The 16,379-nt window shown below is 37.1% G+C and overlaps 1 protein-coding gene across 1 annotated transcript; it reads left to right on the forward strand.

Moving 5' to 3' along the window:
- Nucleotides 1-11,199: 11,199 nt before the first annotated feature.
- cnih4 (cornichon family member 4) lies at nt 11,200-15,574 on the forward strand. The gene is made up of 5 exons (XM_014991706.2): nt 11,200-11,300; nt 12,403-12,471; nt 12,642-12,754; nt 14,381-14,521; nt 14,632-15,574. The coding sequence occupies exons 1-5, from the start codon at nt 11,232-11,234 to the stop codon at nt 14,657-14,659; spliced, it is 420 nt and encodes a 139-aa protein (XP_014847192.1). The 5' UTR covers nt 11,200-11,231; the 3' UTR covers nt 14,660-15,574.
- Nucleotides 15,575-16,379: the final 805 nt, after the last annotated feature.

Raw genomic sequence — 16,379 nt, forward strand, 5'->3', positions numbered from 1 at the left:
GTTTCTCTTCATGAGACAACACGCCTTGTACTGCTATGAGCTGGTACTGTTTGTGCTTTAGATTTCTGGGGAACTTCCTGACAAACTGAACGGCAGTCAGGCACGTGTCCCTGCTCAGCAGCTTTCTGGTCTCAGATGATGAAGAGCCAGGATCTAAAAGCAGGAGGGACAGGCTGCCATTCTTCCTCTGTTCCAAACCAACTACTGTTCGGCTGTGACCCAAAGGAGAGGACATAGGGATTAAAATGTGCCACATGCTGGTATACTGTGATTTCTAAGCAACAATATGAACAGAGTATCCAGTATAACACATATTCAAGAGACATGCACATCACATCATACAAGATTGAAAGCCATGAAAAAAACTGAATGACCTCTGGGAACATTTGATGACTACACTGTACACACTGCATATAAGTTATAGTTTCTAGGGAGGGTTAGACATGAAAATGGTAATGCAACCTACTAAGATATTTAGGTATATGCATATGTTCTGGGTAGTCTAATATTAAGTCAAGTCCAGTAAATTCAAAGTGCTTTACATGATTAAAAACACACCGTTTACAAAACAAAAGACATTACATTACAATACCAGAATAAAGATAAATAATGACAAGTTGTAATCCAGACAAGAATTAACCTGTTTTCCATTTATTAGTCAAAGGTAACTGAGCAAGTGGAACTTTGGCCTTGATCTAAAGGAACTCTGTGTTTCAGCTGTTTTGCAATTTTCTCAAAGTTTGTTCCAGATTAGAGGAGCTTAGAAGCTGAAATATTGCTTCGGCATGTTTGGTTCTCATTCTGGGAATGAAGAGTAGACTAGAACCAGAAGACCTTAGTGGCCTGGAAGGTTGATACAATAACAACAGGTCTGCTGGGCTGTTCAGTAATTTGCAATCTAAGTATTTTAAAGTTTATTCTCTGTTCTACAGGGAGCCAGTGGAAGCACTTTAGAACTGAGTGATGTACTCTATCTTCCTGGTTTTAGTAGAACATTACCAGCAGCGTTCTGGATCAGCTGCAGCTGGAGGATTGACTTTTTTGGGCAGACCTGAGAAGACGATGTTGCAGTAATCAGTAAGTCTAAGATTAAACACATGGATGAGTTTCTCTAGATCCTGCTGAGACATCAGTCCTCTAATCCTGGAAATGTCCTTCAGGTGACAGAAGGCCGACTTTGTAACTGTCTTTATGTGGTCTGAAGGTTCAGGTCAGAGTCCATCAATACACCCAGATTTCGGGTCTGATCTCTGGTTTCAAGCTAAAAACCGAAGATGTGTGTTGACTCTACATCGCTCCTCTTTAGGTACAAAGATACCCTCAGTTGTCTTTCTGTTCAGCTGGAGAACGTTAATCCACACATTTTTCTGTTCTAAGCATCTGTTCAGTGCTTGGATGAGTTTGAAGTCACCTGGTGACATTTGCCCTTTTCCACCGGCTCGGCTCGCTTTCCGAGCGTTTCCATCCACCGGCTTTTTTTTTCGGGGCTGGCCCTGCTGCTGAAAGTAACTAAAAAAGTTACTTTTAATGTAATTTAGTTACTTTCCAAATCAAGTAATCAGTAATCTAACTAAGTTACTTTTTCAAGGAGTAATCAGTAATCTGATTAAAGTTACTTTTTCAAAGTAACTATGCCATCACTGTGTATGTACGTTCCACATCAGTAACTGTTATTTATCTACATTTATGTGCTATAAGCTAAAACATCTGATTACTTTTCCCAGGGAACAGAAGAAGAGCAACATGGCTGACAACTGGATCTCCTTCAGGAGGAAGCAGCTACCAGCAGAGGTGGCAGAGCTCCATGGAGAGTTGAGACAAACAAAAGGAAAAATAAATGCTGTTTTCTCTCAATGAACAGTCTCTCTTTTTTATACTCACTCCAGACAATATTGTATATACTGTAGTTTATATGGCATCAAGGTCCTAATACAATCCTCCCAAAATGTGAGGAGCTTTAGCCAGAGGGAAAAAATATCATTATATAAATATTTCATTGAACTTAACATTGTAGATTACCAATGAAGGCATCCAAAACTGAATACATTATTCAGCAAACCAAACATTTTGACATTATTATCAGGGTTGCTATTAACAAGAACCCAAAATACAAATCATGTTAGTTTCTATTTATACATCATCATTCTATCCACTCACTGTTTATCTGTCTTCCTGCAGAATCTTCAATGTAAGAAAGGGAGAAAATGTGTCCAAAACCTGTAACCTTAATAGGTGATAATTAAAACTGAGTTTAAACTTTTAAGCCCCTGATCAATTCTTAGTGACCAAAATGTGAAAACATGGTCAAACAATACATTCGATTTATTCTGGTGTTACGTAAATGTGTCTTGAAGGAGAATAGCACTTAAATAAAAGTCCAACAAGGATATTCATTTACAATTAAAAATAACTCACCTGAATTACCATGATAGATATAATGTATGTAATAAAAGTGTCTCATTAATTAAGGGGAAAAAACTCAATCCAGACTTTAAGCAAGTTTAGGGTCTGGTTGGCAGAGTATGAAGTTAATTTTATTTTTATTTTTTCCCAAATATTCAATGGAAAAACAGGAAAACTAACCTCAGTTAAGTAAAACAAAATTGTAATCAAAACGTCTGGAATTGTAATGATTTCTTTTTTTAAAACAAAACATTTTGTTTAAAAAAATTTTTTTAAAAACAACTTATTTTTGTCTCGTGAACTTAAAAAGTTATTTGCCAAACAAACTTTTATTTGCACACATCAGAAATCTTTTTTTGTTGCTATTTTGGGCCCTGCCCACGACGTCATGTGAGAATCACAAGCAAAACTTTGAGTCACAAACAAAAACTTAGAATAGCAAGAAAAGATTTATGACATTCACAAATAATTTTTTTTTGCAAATCATTTTTTCACTTCATGACACAAAAATGTGTGATTCTAATTTTAAAACAAGTTTTTTAAAGCAAAACTCAGTATTCCTTTCTCATGTTGACATGCATTAACAATTAAAGTTTTGTTTTTGTTTCTTTTTTTCTGCAGTTCCACCTTAAAGTTTCATGCAGCTCTGCTTTCCTGAATGGACCATCTTCATCTCCACTGCAAGTGTAGCAAACAGGCAGCTCTTTTTTATAGATTACAGTCACTAAAAGGTTGCATTGTGCCCTTGTTTATATTTTTAATAGTGTAATTCTGTAAAGACAAAATATGTCTGGTGGTCCAGCTCTGATTTACATATCTTGCTAAATTGCAGGTTTGAATATTACAATACTTTCCTACAACAAAATAGACCTGCAGAAAGAAATTACTAATAAAACATTTTACATATGCATAGTTGTATGCTCTATATAGAGATTTTCCTTAGCTTTGATTGTATATCTCACAATTTTGTAATTTATGATTGTTAAACTTTGTGGCTTTGTTAATATTTTGACCTAGAATGCGGTAAGATGTGCCCTCTTTCTTTTTGACCACCTGCCCCTTTAGTGGTCTCTGCACGGCCCTGTCACACGGGCCTACCAGAAAACTTGGATGACTAAAGAGGTGTATTCTAGACTGAGGAAATGTAATGCTGCCTTCAAATCTGGTGACATGGTCGCACTTAGATCAGCGAGGGCCAATCTAAACCGTTCCATCAAGGCAGCAAAACATGCCCACACAACACCAGACAACTGTGGCAGGACATCCAATCTGTCACTGATTATAAAACCTCATCTTCATCCTGCAAAGATGGCATTAACTTCTTTAATGGGCTCAACAACTTCTTTGGAAGATTTGAAGCCCTAAATAAGACCCCTGCAAGAAAAGCTACCCCTCACCCTGATGAACAGGCCCTCAGGCTCTTAACATGTACTGTGCGAACATCCCTGAGAAACGTTAACATCCGAAAAGCTGCAGCTCCTAACAGTATTCCAGCAAGGCTGATCAAAGAGTGTGCAGACCAGCTAGCGCCAGGGGTGTCAAACTCCAGTCCTCAAGGGCTGGTGTCCTGCAACCTTTAGATGAGCCACTGCTGCACCTGCTGCACCACCTGAATAGAATAATTAGGTCATTAGCAAGGCTCTGGAGAACATATCTACACAAGGAGGAGGTAATTAAGCCATTTCCTTCCAGTGTTTTGTAGCTGTGGCACATCTAAAAACTGCAGGACATCGGCCTTTGAGGACTGGAGTTACTGGAGAATATTACTTTAATGTATTTATGTCCACCGGCGAGATACCAGCTAATATTAGCTACAGTGCTTGGTGTAATACGGGTTCAGCCCCGCTATGAAGGCTAACTGAGATTCTGTAAATCTAAAAGAATTAATTATTCTCTAACATTGACTTAGATTATCTGACACAAGAGCCTATATTAGAAATGAAACAACATAACACATATTATAAAACTTATATTATGTTATATTAAATCTATGATTTTAGTTGCACTGTGTAGCACTTTGAGATTTTTTCTAATGAAAAGTGCGGTACAAATTAAATTGATTATTATTGTTATAACATTCACCGGCAAAGTTTACACAGGTGGTAAAGACTATTATTTATATTCTTTCACTCTGTCAAAGTAAGATACAACCTAAATCTTCCGTTTTTGTTTAGAAAATTTCCTAAAGACACGATGTGAGGAAGAAGAGGGAGAAATCTATAAAGAGAGACGGATTCACTGCAGCACGGATGAATCTCACATCGGATTTTGGACTCGTGGCTGAAAAACCTATATATATATATATATATATATATATATATATATATATATATATATATATATATATATATATATATATATATAATCATTATTTATTTGTGCCATTATTAATCTTTATTTATTAGTGTTTGTATAGTTATATAAAATATGTATTGATATTACTAAATAATTTATTAAATAAATTATGAACGGCTGTGTGCTTTGTAATATGCTCTTCATAAATCGATATCAGAATATTCCATTCCTATTTTATTGTTATAGCCACTAAGCATATTTACATATGCTGAACTATGTCAATACAATTAAAAAATACAATTGTTTACAAATGTAGCTTTGATAGATGTTTGAATATGGTTTCCAGTAACAAAAAAGTGTGTTATGATCGATTAAATGCGCTGATACGTCATTGTGCTGCTAAACACATAACGCTGAGTGGAGTGGTGGACCGCTCCAAGATGGCCGCCCTAAATCTCGTCAGCGACAATAGGCGAGAGCGGTCCATGAGGGTCTATCCTTATGTCTATGGTTGTAGCACTGTAACATTCATGCATCACTAATTCTCTTGTTTTAATGTAAAATGCTCTGTACCTACTGCCATCTAGTGATAATAAAATTACATGACCACTAGTCACTACTACAGCAAAGACACTCAAAGATGCCGTTATTTGCAAATAATTAATTCGTTTTAAAAAAATCTTTAAGACCAATTACCGTATTTTCCGGACTATGAGCGGTGCGCTCATAGTCCGGAAAATACTATAAACCATATCTTCAAATTTTTTGAACCCGCCTCCCCCCTCCTGGAAACTTATATATATCAGCCGCACCGGGCTACAGGCCGCCGGTATATGGAGTTAGTTTTGTTTCACAATTATTCAATCAAAAAAAAATTATGTCAAACAAAAAAAAGTAGTATTCTATGGAGTTCCCATAATGACCCAGCAGAGGGCTGCATCCTAATAACTGCTGGCTATATTAAGGACGCAGTTCTCTGTCCCTAAATCCGGTTTTGTTCATGCCGAGTTTACGTGCAGCGACTTTATTTCCCTCCTGCACTGCCAGATCGATACTCCTCAACTTAGAAGCTGCATCATATGAGTTTGAAAACATTTCTCCGTCTTGCCTGCTGCTAGCATGTGGTTGTTCTAAATGAAAATTAGCGCATTCTTCTTTGATTTCCAATTTTGACTTCCAATGATTCACTTCCTGCTAAAGAGCCCCCTGGTGGTTGAAGAAAAATCCACAGAAAAGCCGCATGTTCAAAGTGTAGGAAAAAAGTAGCAGCTTATAGTCCGGAAAATACGGTAAAATTGGATAATTTCCACGGCACACCTGACGATCGTGCCGTGGCACAGTGGTTGAAAAACACTGAGCTAGACCATGTGCTCACAGACAAATTCAATACATCACTGTATCAGGCCATTGTCCCCTCATGTTTTAAGTCAGCTATTATTAATCCAGTGCCCAAGAAACCAACCATCTCATGTCTTAATGGCTTTTGACCTGTTGCATTAACATCTAACATCATGAAGTGCTTTGAGAGAGTGGTTAAGGGTCATATAATCTCTATACTGCCTCCATCATTTGACCCTTTCCAATTTGTATGCAAATCTAATCGCTCGACTGAGGATGCCACTGCTCCACTGCTCTTCATCTGAGCCTGGTACACCTGGAGAAAAACAGCATCCACGTATGGATGCTGTTTTTGGACTTCAGCTCAGCGTTCAATACGATCATCCCCCAGGATTTGGTATGCAAACTGGTCTCCCTGGGCATCAATACTCCACTGTGCAACTGGCTGCTGGACTTCCTCACTGACAGAACTCAGTCTTATCCATGTGGATAATAACACCTCCAATGTAATTTCTTTAAACACTGGCTCCCCTCAGAGCTGTTTCCGGAGCCCCCTGCTGTTTACCCTGATGACCCATGACTGTCATCCCAGGTTTAACACCAACCACATTAGGAAATATGCAGACGACACAACAATTATGGGACTCATTCAGCACCACAATGAAGTAAACTACAGAAAAAAGGTACAACATCTTGTGGACTGATGCAGAATAAACAACCTGCCCCTGAACATCGACAAGACAAAAGAGATCATTGTCGACTTCAGGAGGTCTCAACCCAACCACACACCACTCCTCATCAACGACAGAGCAGTGGAGATCGTCAGCAGCACTAAGTTCCTGGAGGTTCACATTACAGACAACCTCAGCTGAACAACTCGCATCGCTTCACTGATGAAAAAAGCACAGCAGTGCCTGTACTTTCTGAGACGAATGAGAAGAGCTTCGCTCCCCCCTCCCATCCTCTCCACCTTCTACAGAGGAACCATTGAGAGCCTGCTGACCAGCAGTATCTCCATCTGGTCTGGAAGCTGCAACTGATCAGACTGGAAGTCTCTGCAAAGAGTGGTGAAGACAGCCGAGAGGATCTTTGGGGCTCCACTTCCCCTTATCCAAAGCATTGCACACAGACGCTGCTTAGCCAGAACAAACCAGATCCTCTCTGATTCCACTCATCCTCTTCATGGTCTGTTCATCCGCTTGCCATCTGGGAGGAGAGTCCGCAGCATCTGCTCCAGAACAGCCAGGCTCAGAAATAGTAGTCTCCCACTGGCCATCAGATTGCTCAACAATCCCATCATGAAGGCTGTCTGAGACAGTTTGAAAATAATTATTATTATTTGTATATTATGTAATAGAAGGCACACTTGTGTTTTTGTGTGTGCTCCGGTGGCCAATTTTACTTATGTTTCTTTGTGCAATGACAATAAAATAAGTCTAAGTCTAGAAGTAATTCAGAAAGAAGAAGGTTTACGATAAATGAAGAAATAAAAGTTATAGGGGTTGAGGTAAGGATTAGAAAATCAAAAGCATCAATTACATGATATAATTCAAGCATTCATTAAATATTTAAAAGATACAAAATTAGCTGAGAGGATTTAGTATGTATGTGTGTGAGTGTATAAGTATCTATATAATATAGTTATTTTAACATTTGAAGGAAAAAAATAATTTTTGAATTACATCTCGGTCCCGTTGATGGCTGTAATACACAAAGCATGTAAACCATAAACATAATATAAGGATAGACCCTCATGGACCGCTCTCGCTTATTGTCGCTGACGAGATTTAGGGCGGCCATCTTGGAGCGGTCCACCACTCCACTCAGCGTTAAGTTTAGCAGCACAATGACGTATCAGCGGATTTAATCGATCATAACACACTTTTTTGTTACTGGAAACCATATTCAAACATCTATCAAAGCAACATTTGTAAACAATTGTATTTTTTAATTGTATTGACATAGTTCAGCATATGTAAATATGCTTAGTGGGGAAAACAATAGAATAGGAATAGAATACCCTGATATTGATGTATGATGAGCATTTTACAAAGCACACAGGCGTTGTTACGTGAATCCCCGTTTCGTTTCCCCATCAAATACGGTTCCCCCTTCGTCTTCTTGCCGCTCCGCCCCGCCCACGCGGCAAAATACGCACGTGCTCGTGATGAGGACTGAGAAAGCACGCGCGTAGCAAGCACACGCTTGTTCGGCGCGCTTATCTGGGGAACTACGGACACCGTGAAAGCTCAAATAACATGGTTCGGCAAAGTTGTCACACTTTCTTCACGTTTTTGCGTGAAATTAATAATAATACTAATAATTATAATAAATAATATATATATGTTATGCATATTATAATTATAATAAATTATATATATATATATATATATATATATATATATATATATATATATATATATATATATATATATATATATATTTTTTTTTTTTTTTTTTTTTTAATTATAATTATAATACATAATATATGTTATAATTATAAGAAATAATATATATATGTTATATATAATTATAGATAGATAGATAGATAGATAGATAGATAGATAGATAGATAGATAGATAGATAGATAGATAGATAGATAGATAGATAGATAGATAGATAGTGCTATATGAATTAAAAACAGGGCAATGCATTTTAATGCTCAATATTACCCATCAGACACCGTTCCCCCTGTGGTAAAGGGAGATGAACGGTATCTGATAGCCATAAATTACCCATCAGATACTGTTCCCCCCTTTAACATAGCGGAAATGGTATCTGATGGGTGATTTTAACATAGGGGCAACGGTATCTGATGGCCATAAATTACCCATCAGATACTGTTTAGCCTGTTTTACAGTGGGGGAACAGTATCTGATGGGAGATTTATGGCCATCAGATACTGTTCCCCCACATTAAAATTAAAACAGGGGGAACGGTGTCTGATGGGTAATATTGAGCATTAAAATGCATTGCCCTGTTTTTAATTCATATAGCACTATCTATCTATCTATCTATCTATCTATCTATCTATCTATCTATCTATCTATCTATCTATCTATCTATCTATCTATCTATCTATCTATCTATCTATCTATCTATCTATCTATCTATATCATAATTATAATATAACTTATATATATTATTTATTATAATTATAATATATATAACATATTATGTATTATAAATGTAATATATGTAATTTATTATAATTATAATATATATAATATATATATATATATATTATTTATTATAATTATTAGTATTATTATTAATTTCACGCAAAAACGTGAAGAAAGTGACAACTTTGCCGAACCATGTTATTTGAGCTTTCACGGTGTCCGTAGTTCCCCAGATAAGCGCGCCGAACAAGCGTGTGCTTGCTACGCGCGTGCTTTCTCAGTGCTTATCACGAGCACGCGCGTATTTTGCCGCGTGGGCGGGGCGGAGCGGCAAGAAGACGAAGGGGGAACCGTATTTGATGGGGAAACGAAACGGGGATTGACGTAACACCGGCTTCGCTTCCAAGCATTTGAATGGGAAAATGCGAAAATTCAGCAATTTTGAAGAAAAAAATAATGAGAATTGGTTAAGCTAAGTAAAAAATAGATACTTTATAGTACAAACCACAGGGTGAAAATAGCAATATAAATGGTTTTATTATTATATATTATTTTTCCATGATGACAGGCCTCCCCTGACCGCACGTCACTGATATATATATATATATATATATATATATATATATATATATATATATATATATATATATATATATATATATATATATATATATATATATATATATATATATATATATATATATATATATATCGGCTGTTTTCCAGCCGAGGATTTCTAGCTTCAGAGTGATTCAGCAGCTGAGATTGAGTCCAAAATCCATGCCGTGCAGTGAATCCGTCTCTCCCTCATCCTGGCCGCCCAGGAACAGGCACTAAACACCAGAGCAATAGAGGCTCAGATCTACCACACCAGACAAGACCCAAGGTGTAGGTTGTGCAAGGAGGCCTCTGAGACAGTCCAGCACATAACAGCAGGGTGCAAGATGCTGGCAGGGAAAGCGTACATGGAACGACATAACCAAGTGGTGGGCATAGTGTACAGGAACATCTGTGCAGAATATGGACTGGAAGCCCCGAAGTCAAAGTGGGGAACACCCCCAAAGGTGGTGGAGAATGACCGAGCTAAGATCCTGTGGGACTTCCAGATCCAGACAGACAAGATGGTAATGGCGAACCAACCGGACATTGTGGTGGTGGATAAAGAACAGAGGAAAGCCGTTGTGGTGGATGTAGCAATACCAAGTGACCACAACATCAGGAAAAAGGAGAAACTGGAGAAATACCAGGGCCTCAGAGAGGAACTGGAGAAGGCCTGGAAGGTGAAGACCACAGTGGTGCCTGTGGTCATCGGGGCCCTCGGGGCAGTCACCCCCAAACTGGAGCAGTGGCTCAAACAGATCCCAGGAACAACATCAGACATCTCAGTCCAGAAATGTGCAGTTCTAGGCACAGCCAAGATACTGGAGGACCCTCAAGCTCCCAGGCCTCTGGTAGAGGACCCGAGCTCAGAGGATGAAAGAGACCACCCGCGGAGGGTGAGAAGGGAATTTTTATTTTTTATATATCGGCTGTTTTCCAGCCGAGGATTTCTAGCTTCAGAGTGATTCAGCAGCTGAGATTGAGTCCAAAATCCATGCCGTGCAGTGAATCCGTCTCTCTCTAAAGATATCTCCCACTTCTTCCTCACATCGTGTCTTTAGGAAACCTTCAAATCAAAAACGGAAGATTTGGGAGCTATCTTACTTTTGACAGAGTGAAAGAATAACATATAAATAATAGTCTTTACCACCTGTGTAAACGTTGCTGGTCAATGTTATAACAAGTAATATAAGTTTTATAATATATGTTACATTGTCACATTTCTAATGTGGGCTCTTGTCTTCTGTCAGATAATCTAAGTCAATGTTAGAGAATACTACTACTACTACTACTACTACTACTAATAATAATAATAATAATAACATTATTATTATTATTATTATTATTATTATTATTATTATTATTATTACAATAAAACTGTAAGCGACATAAAATAAAAAAAGAAGAAGGAGATTTACGTCGATTCCGGCCTAAGCCGGAAACAGGAAGAAAACTTTAAAGATTGCGCTACAATGGAGGCGACTGTGTTTATCCTATCGCTTGTAGACTGTTGTGCACTGATTTTTCTTTCGGTTTACTTTGTATCCTTTCATTGTATATGCTTCTCGTGAATGTTGAAAATAATTGCTTGAAGTAGCCTTTTCAGCTAAAAGCTAATCGGAACTCCTGTATTTGTTTTTTTCTACACAATCTGTGTAGGCTACACATTTAGCCACCTAGTTAGCCCTGGATAATGAAGCATTTCATACAGCCAAAAGACCGTGGCTCCTCGGAACTTGGTGGGGACACGGAAGCAAGTGGCCTGTCGCGGGTTGCTGCTGCTAGACAACAGTAATAGACTAAAATGGTTTATCCCGGAAATTGTGAATATTCTATTAACTTTTGGCAGAATTTCATAACCGAATAAATCGGTTCCTTCTTCCTTTACTCCACTTTATTTGTTAAAACTGGAATTGTGGAGGAATTATTTTCTCTTACTTAGCGTTGGAACCTACAAAATTTGCAGCACCATAATAATCAATTAATACATTTCAAGAAATCTTTTTGATAACGTTTCTCAAATTATCTGTGATTAATGTTGACTTTTTAGGTGTTAGCATGAATGACGGTTAACTGATCTACAATAGTTCCTTTATTATCTGTGTCCTGTTCAGTACTGTAGAATAAAACACTTTTACTGTTTAAAAATTAAAACAAGATATTCTTCCTTGAACCAACCCTGGTCAAGTTAAATCCCGAATTTCAGGTTTAATTTAAACATGAAATAACGGCTTACTTGGAAAATTCTTCTGACCTTCAAACACTTCATTTTCTGTTGGTCTAAACTTCACTTGTGTGTCCTGATTATGATTTTAAGAAGAATGGAAAAATCTGGACATAGAATTAAATGCTGTGTAAGTTTATAATATCAATTGAAATCCTCAAATATCAACCTTTAGTAGAAATAAAACAGGGGACAGTGCTTCCCAGGGCATCATCTATAGTCCACAGATTAAGCCTTAGATCCAAAGATAGGAACACTTCTGTCTCATGTATAATTTTCTCCACAATAATTGACAGATTGTACCACAATAATAATCAAGAAATAACAGATGTGTCAGATGACAGAGCGATATGGAAAATACTTTTCTTTAAAAAAAACAAACAAAGTTTGTAGTATGACACCTTGACATTAATTTAAAGATTATCACTCTATCTGATCTAGAATGTGACTACATTAATGCCCGAGCATGCTGCTCCAAGCTGAACAAAGTAAGTACCATCTCTGTGTTCTTGATTTCCATTGTAAAGACATTATTTTTCCTTGTGTTTATGCTCCATTTTAAATATATATGTTTATAGTTAATTATATGTCCTGAAATGTGTCTGTTTTTATACAATAATAACAGACAATACAGATTTTAATGGTTTAATGTTTCTAGTGGGTAATTCCAGAGATGGTTGGTCAGTGTCTCTCTATGATGCTCATGCTGGTCTCCATGCACTGGTTCATTTTCCTGCTCAACATGCCTGTAGCAGCCTGGAACATCTACAGGTAAGCCATGTTTTTAAGCTAGTGCATAGCTAACGGTTTGAGTGTGTAAACATTTGTAGTTGATATATCACAATATAAAAGCAAAGATCTTCACTCCAGGGTAATATTATAAGAACTGGTATTTTTATTGAACACAAACAACATCAATTACGCTTACTGCACAATGATCAGTCTATCCCCTTCCAAAGGTAAAATTAAGTTAACATAACTATGGCACCTGGAAAAGATTTCAAACCTTGTTAAAAGACCAGTATTCTACATGTTGAACTCCTGGACGCTTCCCTGGTGAGATGTTTTGGGCACGTCCCACTGGGAGGAGCCCAGGAGAAGACCCAGGACACACTGGAGGGACTATGTATCTCGGCTGGCCTGAGATACATAGTCAGGCCAGCCTGACTATGTATCTAACTATCTAACCCGCCCTACGATCCCCCCGGAGGAGCTGGACCACGTGGCTGGGGAGAGGAAAGTCTGGGCCTCCTTACTTAGGCTCAGCAAGTCTGGTTCTTTCTTTGAAATAAAATATTGTTTAAACAATCGTTTCAAAGTCTTGGGGCTGATAATTTGATTATTTTGTTAAAAGATTAACTATTTCTTTATTTGTAAAACCAATACCAACTATAACTTTACAAGACCGTCAGCATTCCTCATTTTAGCACATAAAATGAAAGAGTTATCATAAAATTACACCTTTATTCTCATACAACTTTACTTAATCTGAAGAAGCCTCTGACTGAAGACACTCTGTTTTCCCAAGTCAGTCTTATAAAGAGGATGGTCAGGGTTGTCCATAGCTTTCTTGATTTTATGAAAAGTCTTTCTTTGCCGCATCATCTCCAGAGGGTCGACCAGACGAACAGACCAGACAAACAGAATGAACCTGATAAAGAAGGCCTGATAAAGCCTTCTTTATCAGGCTGTAAAGCCTTTTAAGTCCTTTGTTCTGTTGCTGCTGCCCCAACAGATGAAGGGCAGAAGAGATGATGCTCTCAACAACAAAGAAGATCTTCAGTGTCTTCCTGCAAACCTTGAAGGATCTTAGCTTCCTCAAGAAGTACAAATATTTGCCCCTTCAAAGTAACTGACCTAATTCAGCATAGGTCCAACCAACTGGTAATCTCACAATGAGTGGAATGGAGATGAACTGAGTGCAGTGAGTGTGTCTCTAGTGATTGTTGTACAAGACAGCTGGTTCTAGGAGGTCCAGTCACTGGTTAATCAGGATTTCAGAAGAGTAAAGAACACTCCAAGATAAATCAGAGAAAAAGCTGTTGAAAAATATCAGTCAGGGAATGGATATAACAAATCTCTAAGGCCCCGAACATCCTCTGGAGTTCAGTTTAGTTTATTAACAACAAATAAAAGGAATATGGCCCATGTATAAATCTGCCAAGAATCAAATCAGATCATCCTCACACACTCGGTCACTGTGAAGGAGGAAACGAGTGAGAGAGGACACATTTGATGTCAGAATTTATTAAGATGCAGCTGTTGTTAGGTAAGTAGGATGAAGTTTGCTAAACCATAAAGACCATATGTCACACGTCTGATCTGAGATGGAGACATGAATACTGTATTTCAGTACACGTTGCAAGCTTCTGTTTGACTCTTCTTCTGTTCCCTTAGGTATGTGAAGATTCCTATGGGAAACATGGGCGTGTTTGACCCAACTGAGATCCACAACAGGGGTCTGCTTAAATCGTACATGAAGGAGGCCATGATTAAATTAGGATACCACCTGCTCTGCTTCTTCATTTATTTGTACAGGTAACAAAACCATCACATTTTGTTTATAGACATCTTATTCTTTAGATAATGTAATTCAATATTATTTTAGTAAATTGCACAGTACTATTTTTTCCTCCATGTATTTGCAGCATGATCCTGGCTCTGATCAATGACTGAGGCCCTCAACAGAGTGACCACCCTCACATCTGTACTGTTTGGATGAAATGTCTCAGAACACTGTTGATTTGTGTTGTCAGGATCCAAGGTTTGCAGTTTGATACAGTTATGTGGTTAATATTTAACCATCCAGTGCATAACACTTTCATAATAGCCAAAAATGTGTTTTTGTATGGTAAAGAACCCTATATTATTTTTTTAAATACTTTTTTGACATGAGGGCAATCACATTTGCTTTTTATTGTATGTTGGTGTGAATTTTTTTTCTCTGTGCTTCAGTTAGCTGAAACAAAAAAAATGTAAGACATAGTCAATTACAAAACATTACTAATAAGTAATGCATACAACTGATCCACTTAGCCTACTTTATTTAGTTTCATTTACACAGCATGCTCAACATATGAAACATCAGCCTGACAGTGATCACAGTTGCAAGTAGAAACTGTTGAATATCTCACTTTATTTGCAATAGCCCCCATTAAATATGAGATATGGTCTACTGCTGCTGTGCAAATATGCATGAAAAATATCCTTTGGACTCTGTTGACAGGGCAGGACCAGGAATTTGTATGATCGGATTAAGGTTTTTAATGTTTCTCATCAAAACCCAGTGATGTAAAAACAAAAAGAAATGCTTATATGGTTTTTGCTATAAGATACACAATTATTAAATGGAAAATGTAACATTTATGGTCAACAGCTCAGCAAAAAATTTAATTTAGTTTGATTTTCATTTGCCTTTGGGAAACCATGTTTTTATGTTTCTGGCTGATCCCTACTATTGCTTTTTGGGACTCTAGTTGGCACTGTTTTCCCTGTGCAACTCAATTTGCTTTCAAAAAAGAATGTGCTTTGTTAATGGCTCAAGTTTGCTTGAATACTGTAAATAAAGAAATAAAACTAGGTATCTGTCAAGATGTGTAAGACTATGATGAAATGTTAACAAATAATTTAATGGATAAAATATTAATTATCTTCTATTAACCCATTATGTAACATGAAAGACAACAAAGCCTATCTGATAAAAATATTTTTACACTGTTCCACCACTGTTCAATTTGTGAAATTGGTAAGCAATGCAGAACATCATATTGAAACTCAAAAAGAGGAGACTGTGAAAAAGGGTATGTGTGGATGCTGTTATTGAGATGTACTCCTATATTTACTGTCCATTTCTATAGTAAACCTGTAATGGGCTTGTTACCTTCACCCCCTTTACAGTAATACTGCTGTCATAATGTTTGTTAGTCTAGTTTGTAGAAAGATGGCTGATTATTGATGGAAGTCTTAAAGAAGAAGTAATCATATCATCTCTTAGAATTGGTCATACGTGACTTAATAGTTCACTTTCTCAAATAGGGAAACATGAAACTGGGACTTGTACTTATTGTAATCAGAAACAGTGGAACACGTCTTATTATAATGTAATAAATATTCAGAGGAATGTCAGAATTTGAAGTCAATATTAAACAGAGAGGAAAAAAGACTTTCTATAATAAATCTTTTAGGAAATTAGTCAAAATCTATTAGAAATCAATTAATTAAATTTAAAAAACAATACTAGGTTATTTAATCAAATTTACAAAGTATGTGTGTGTGTATATGTATGCATGCATGTGCATACACATGCAAATATTTGTTTATGTGTATGTGTGTGTAAATAGGCACACATGCATATACCATTGAGATATTATTAAATTCCCTTTGAATATCATTGATG

This window comes from Poecilia mexicana, unplaced genomic scaffold (genome assembly GCF_051168715.1).
Source record: "Poecilia mexicana isolate PSO_F unplaced genomic scaffold, ASM5116871v1 scaffold_16, whole genome shotgun sequence".
Lineage (NCBI taxonomy): Eukaryota > Metazoa > Chordata > Actinopteri > Cyprinodontiformes > Poeciliidae > Poecilia > Poecilia mexicana.

What these genes read in the sequence shown, in the direction of transcription:
- cnih4 (XM_014991706.2), top strand. Translation starts at nt 11,232, where the DNA reads ATGGAGGCGACTGTGTTTATCCTATCGCTTGTAGACTGTTGTGCACTG. An exon ending in GCTGCTCCAAGCTGAACAAA is followed by an intron (nt 12,472 to 12,641) that starts GTAAGTACCATC and finishes TAATGTTTCTAG; the next exon opens with TGGGTAATTCCAGAGATGGT. An exon ending in TTCTTCATTTATTTGTACAG is followed by an intron (nt 14,522 to 14,631) that starts GTAACAAAACCA and finishes ATGTATTTGCAG; the next exon opens with CATGATCCTGGCTCTGATCA.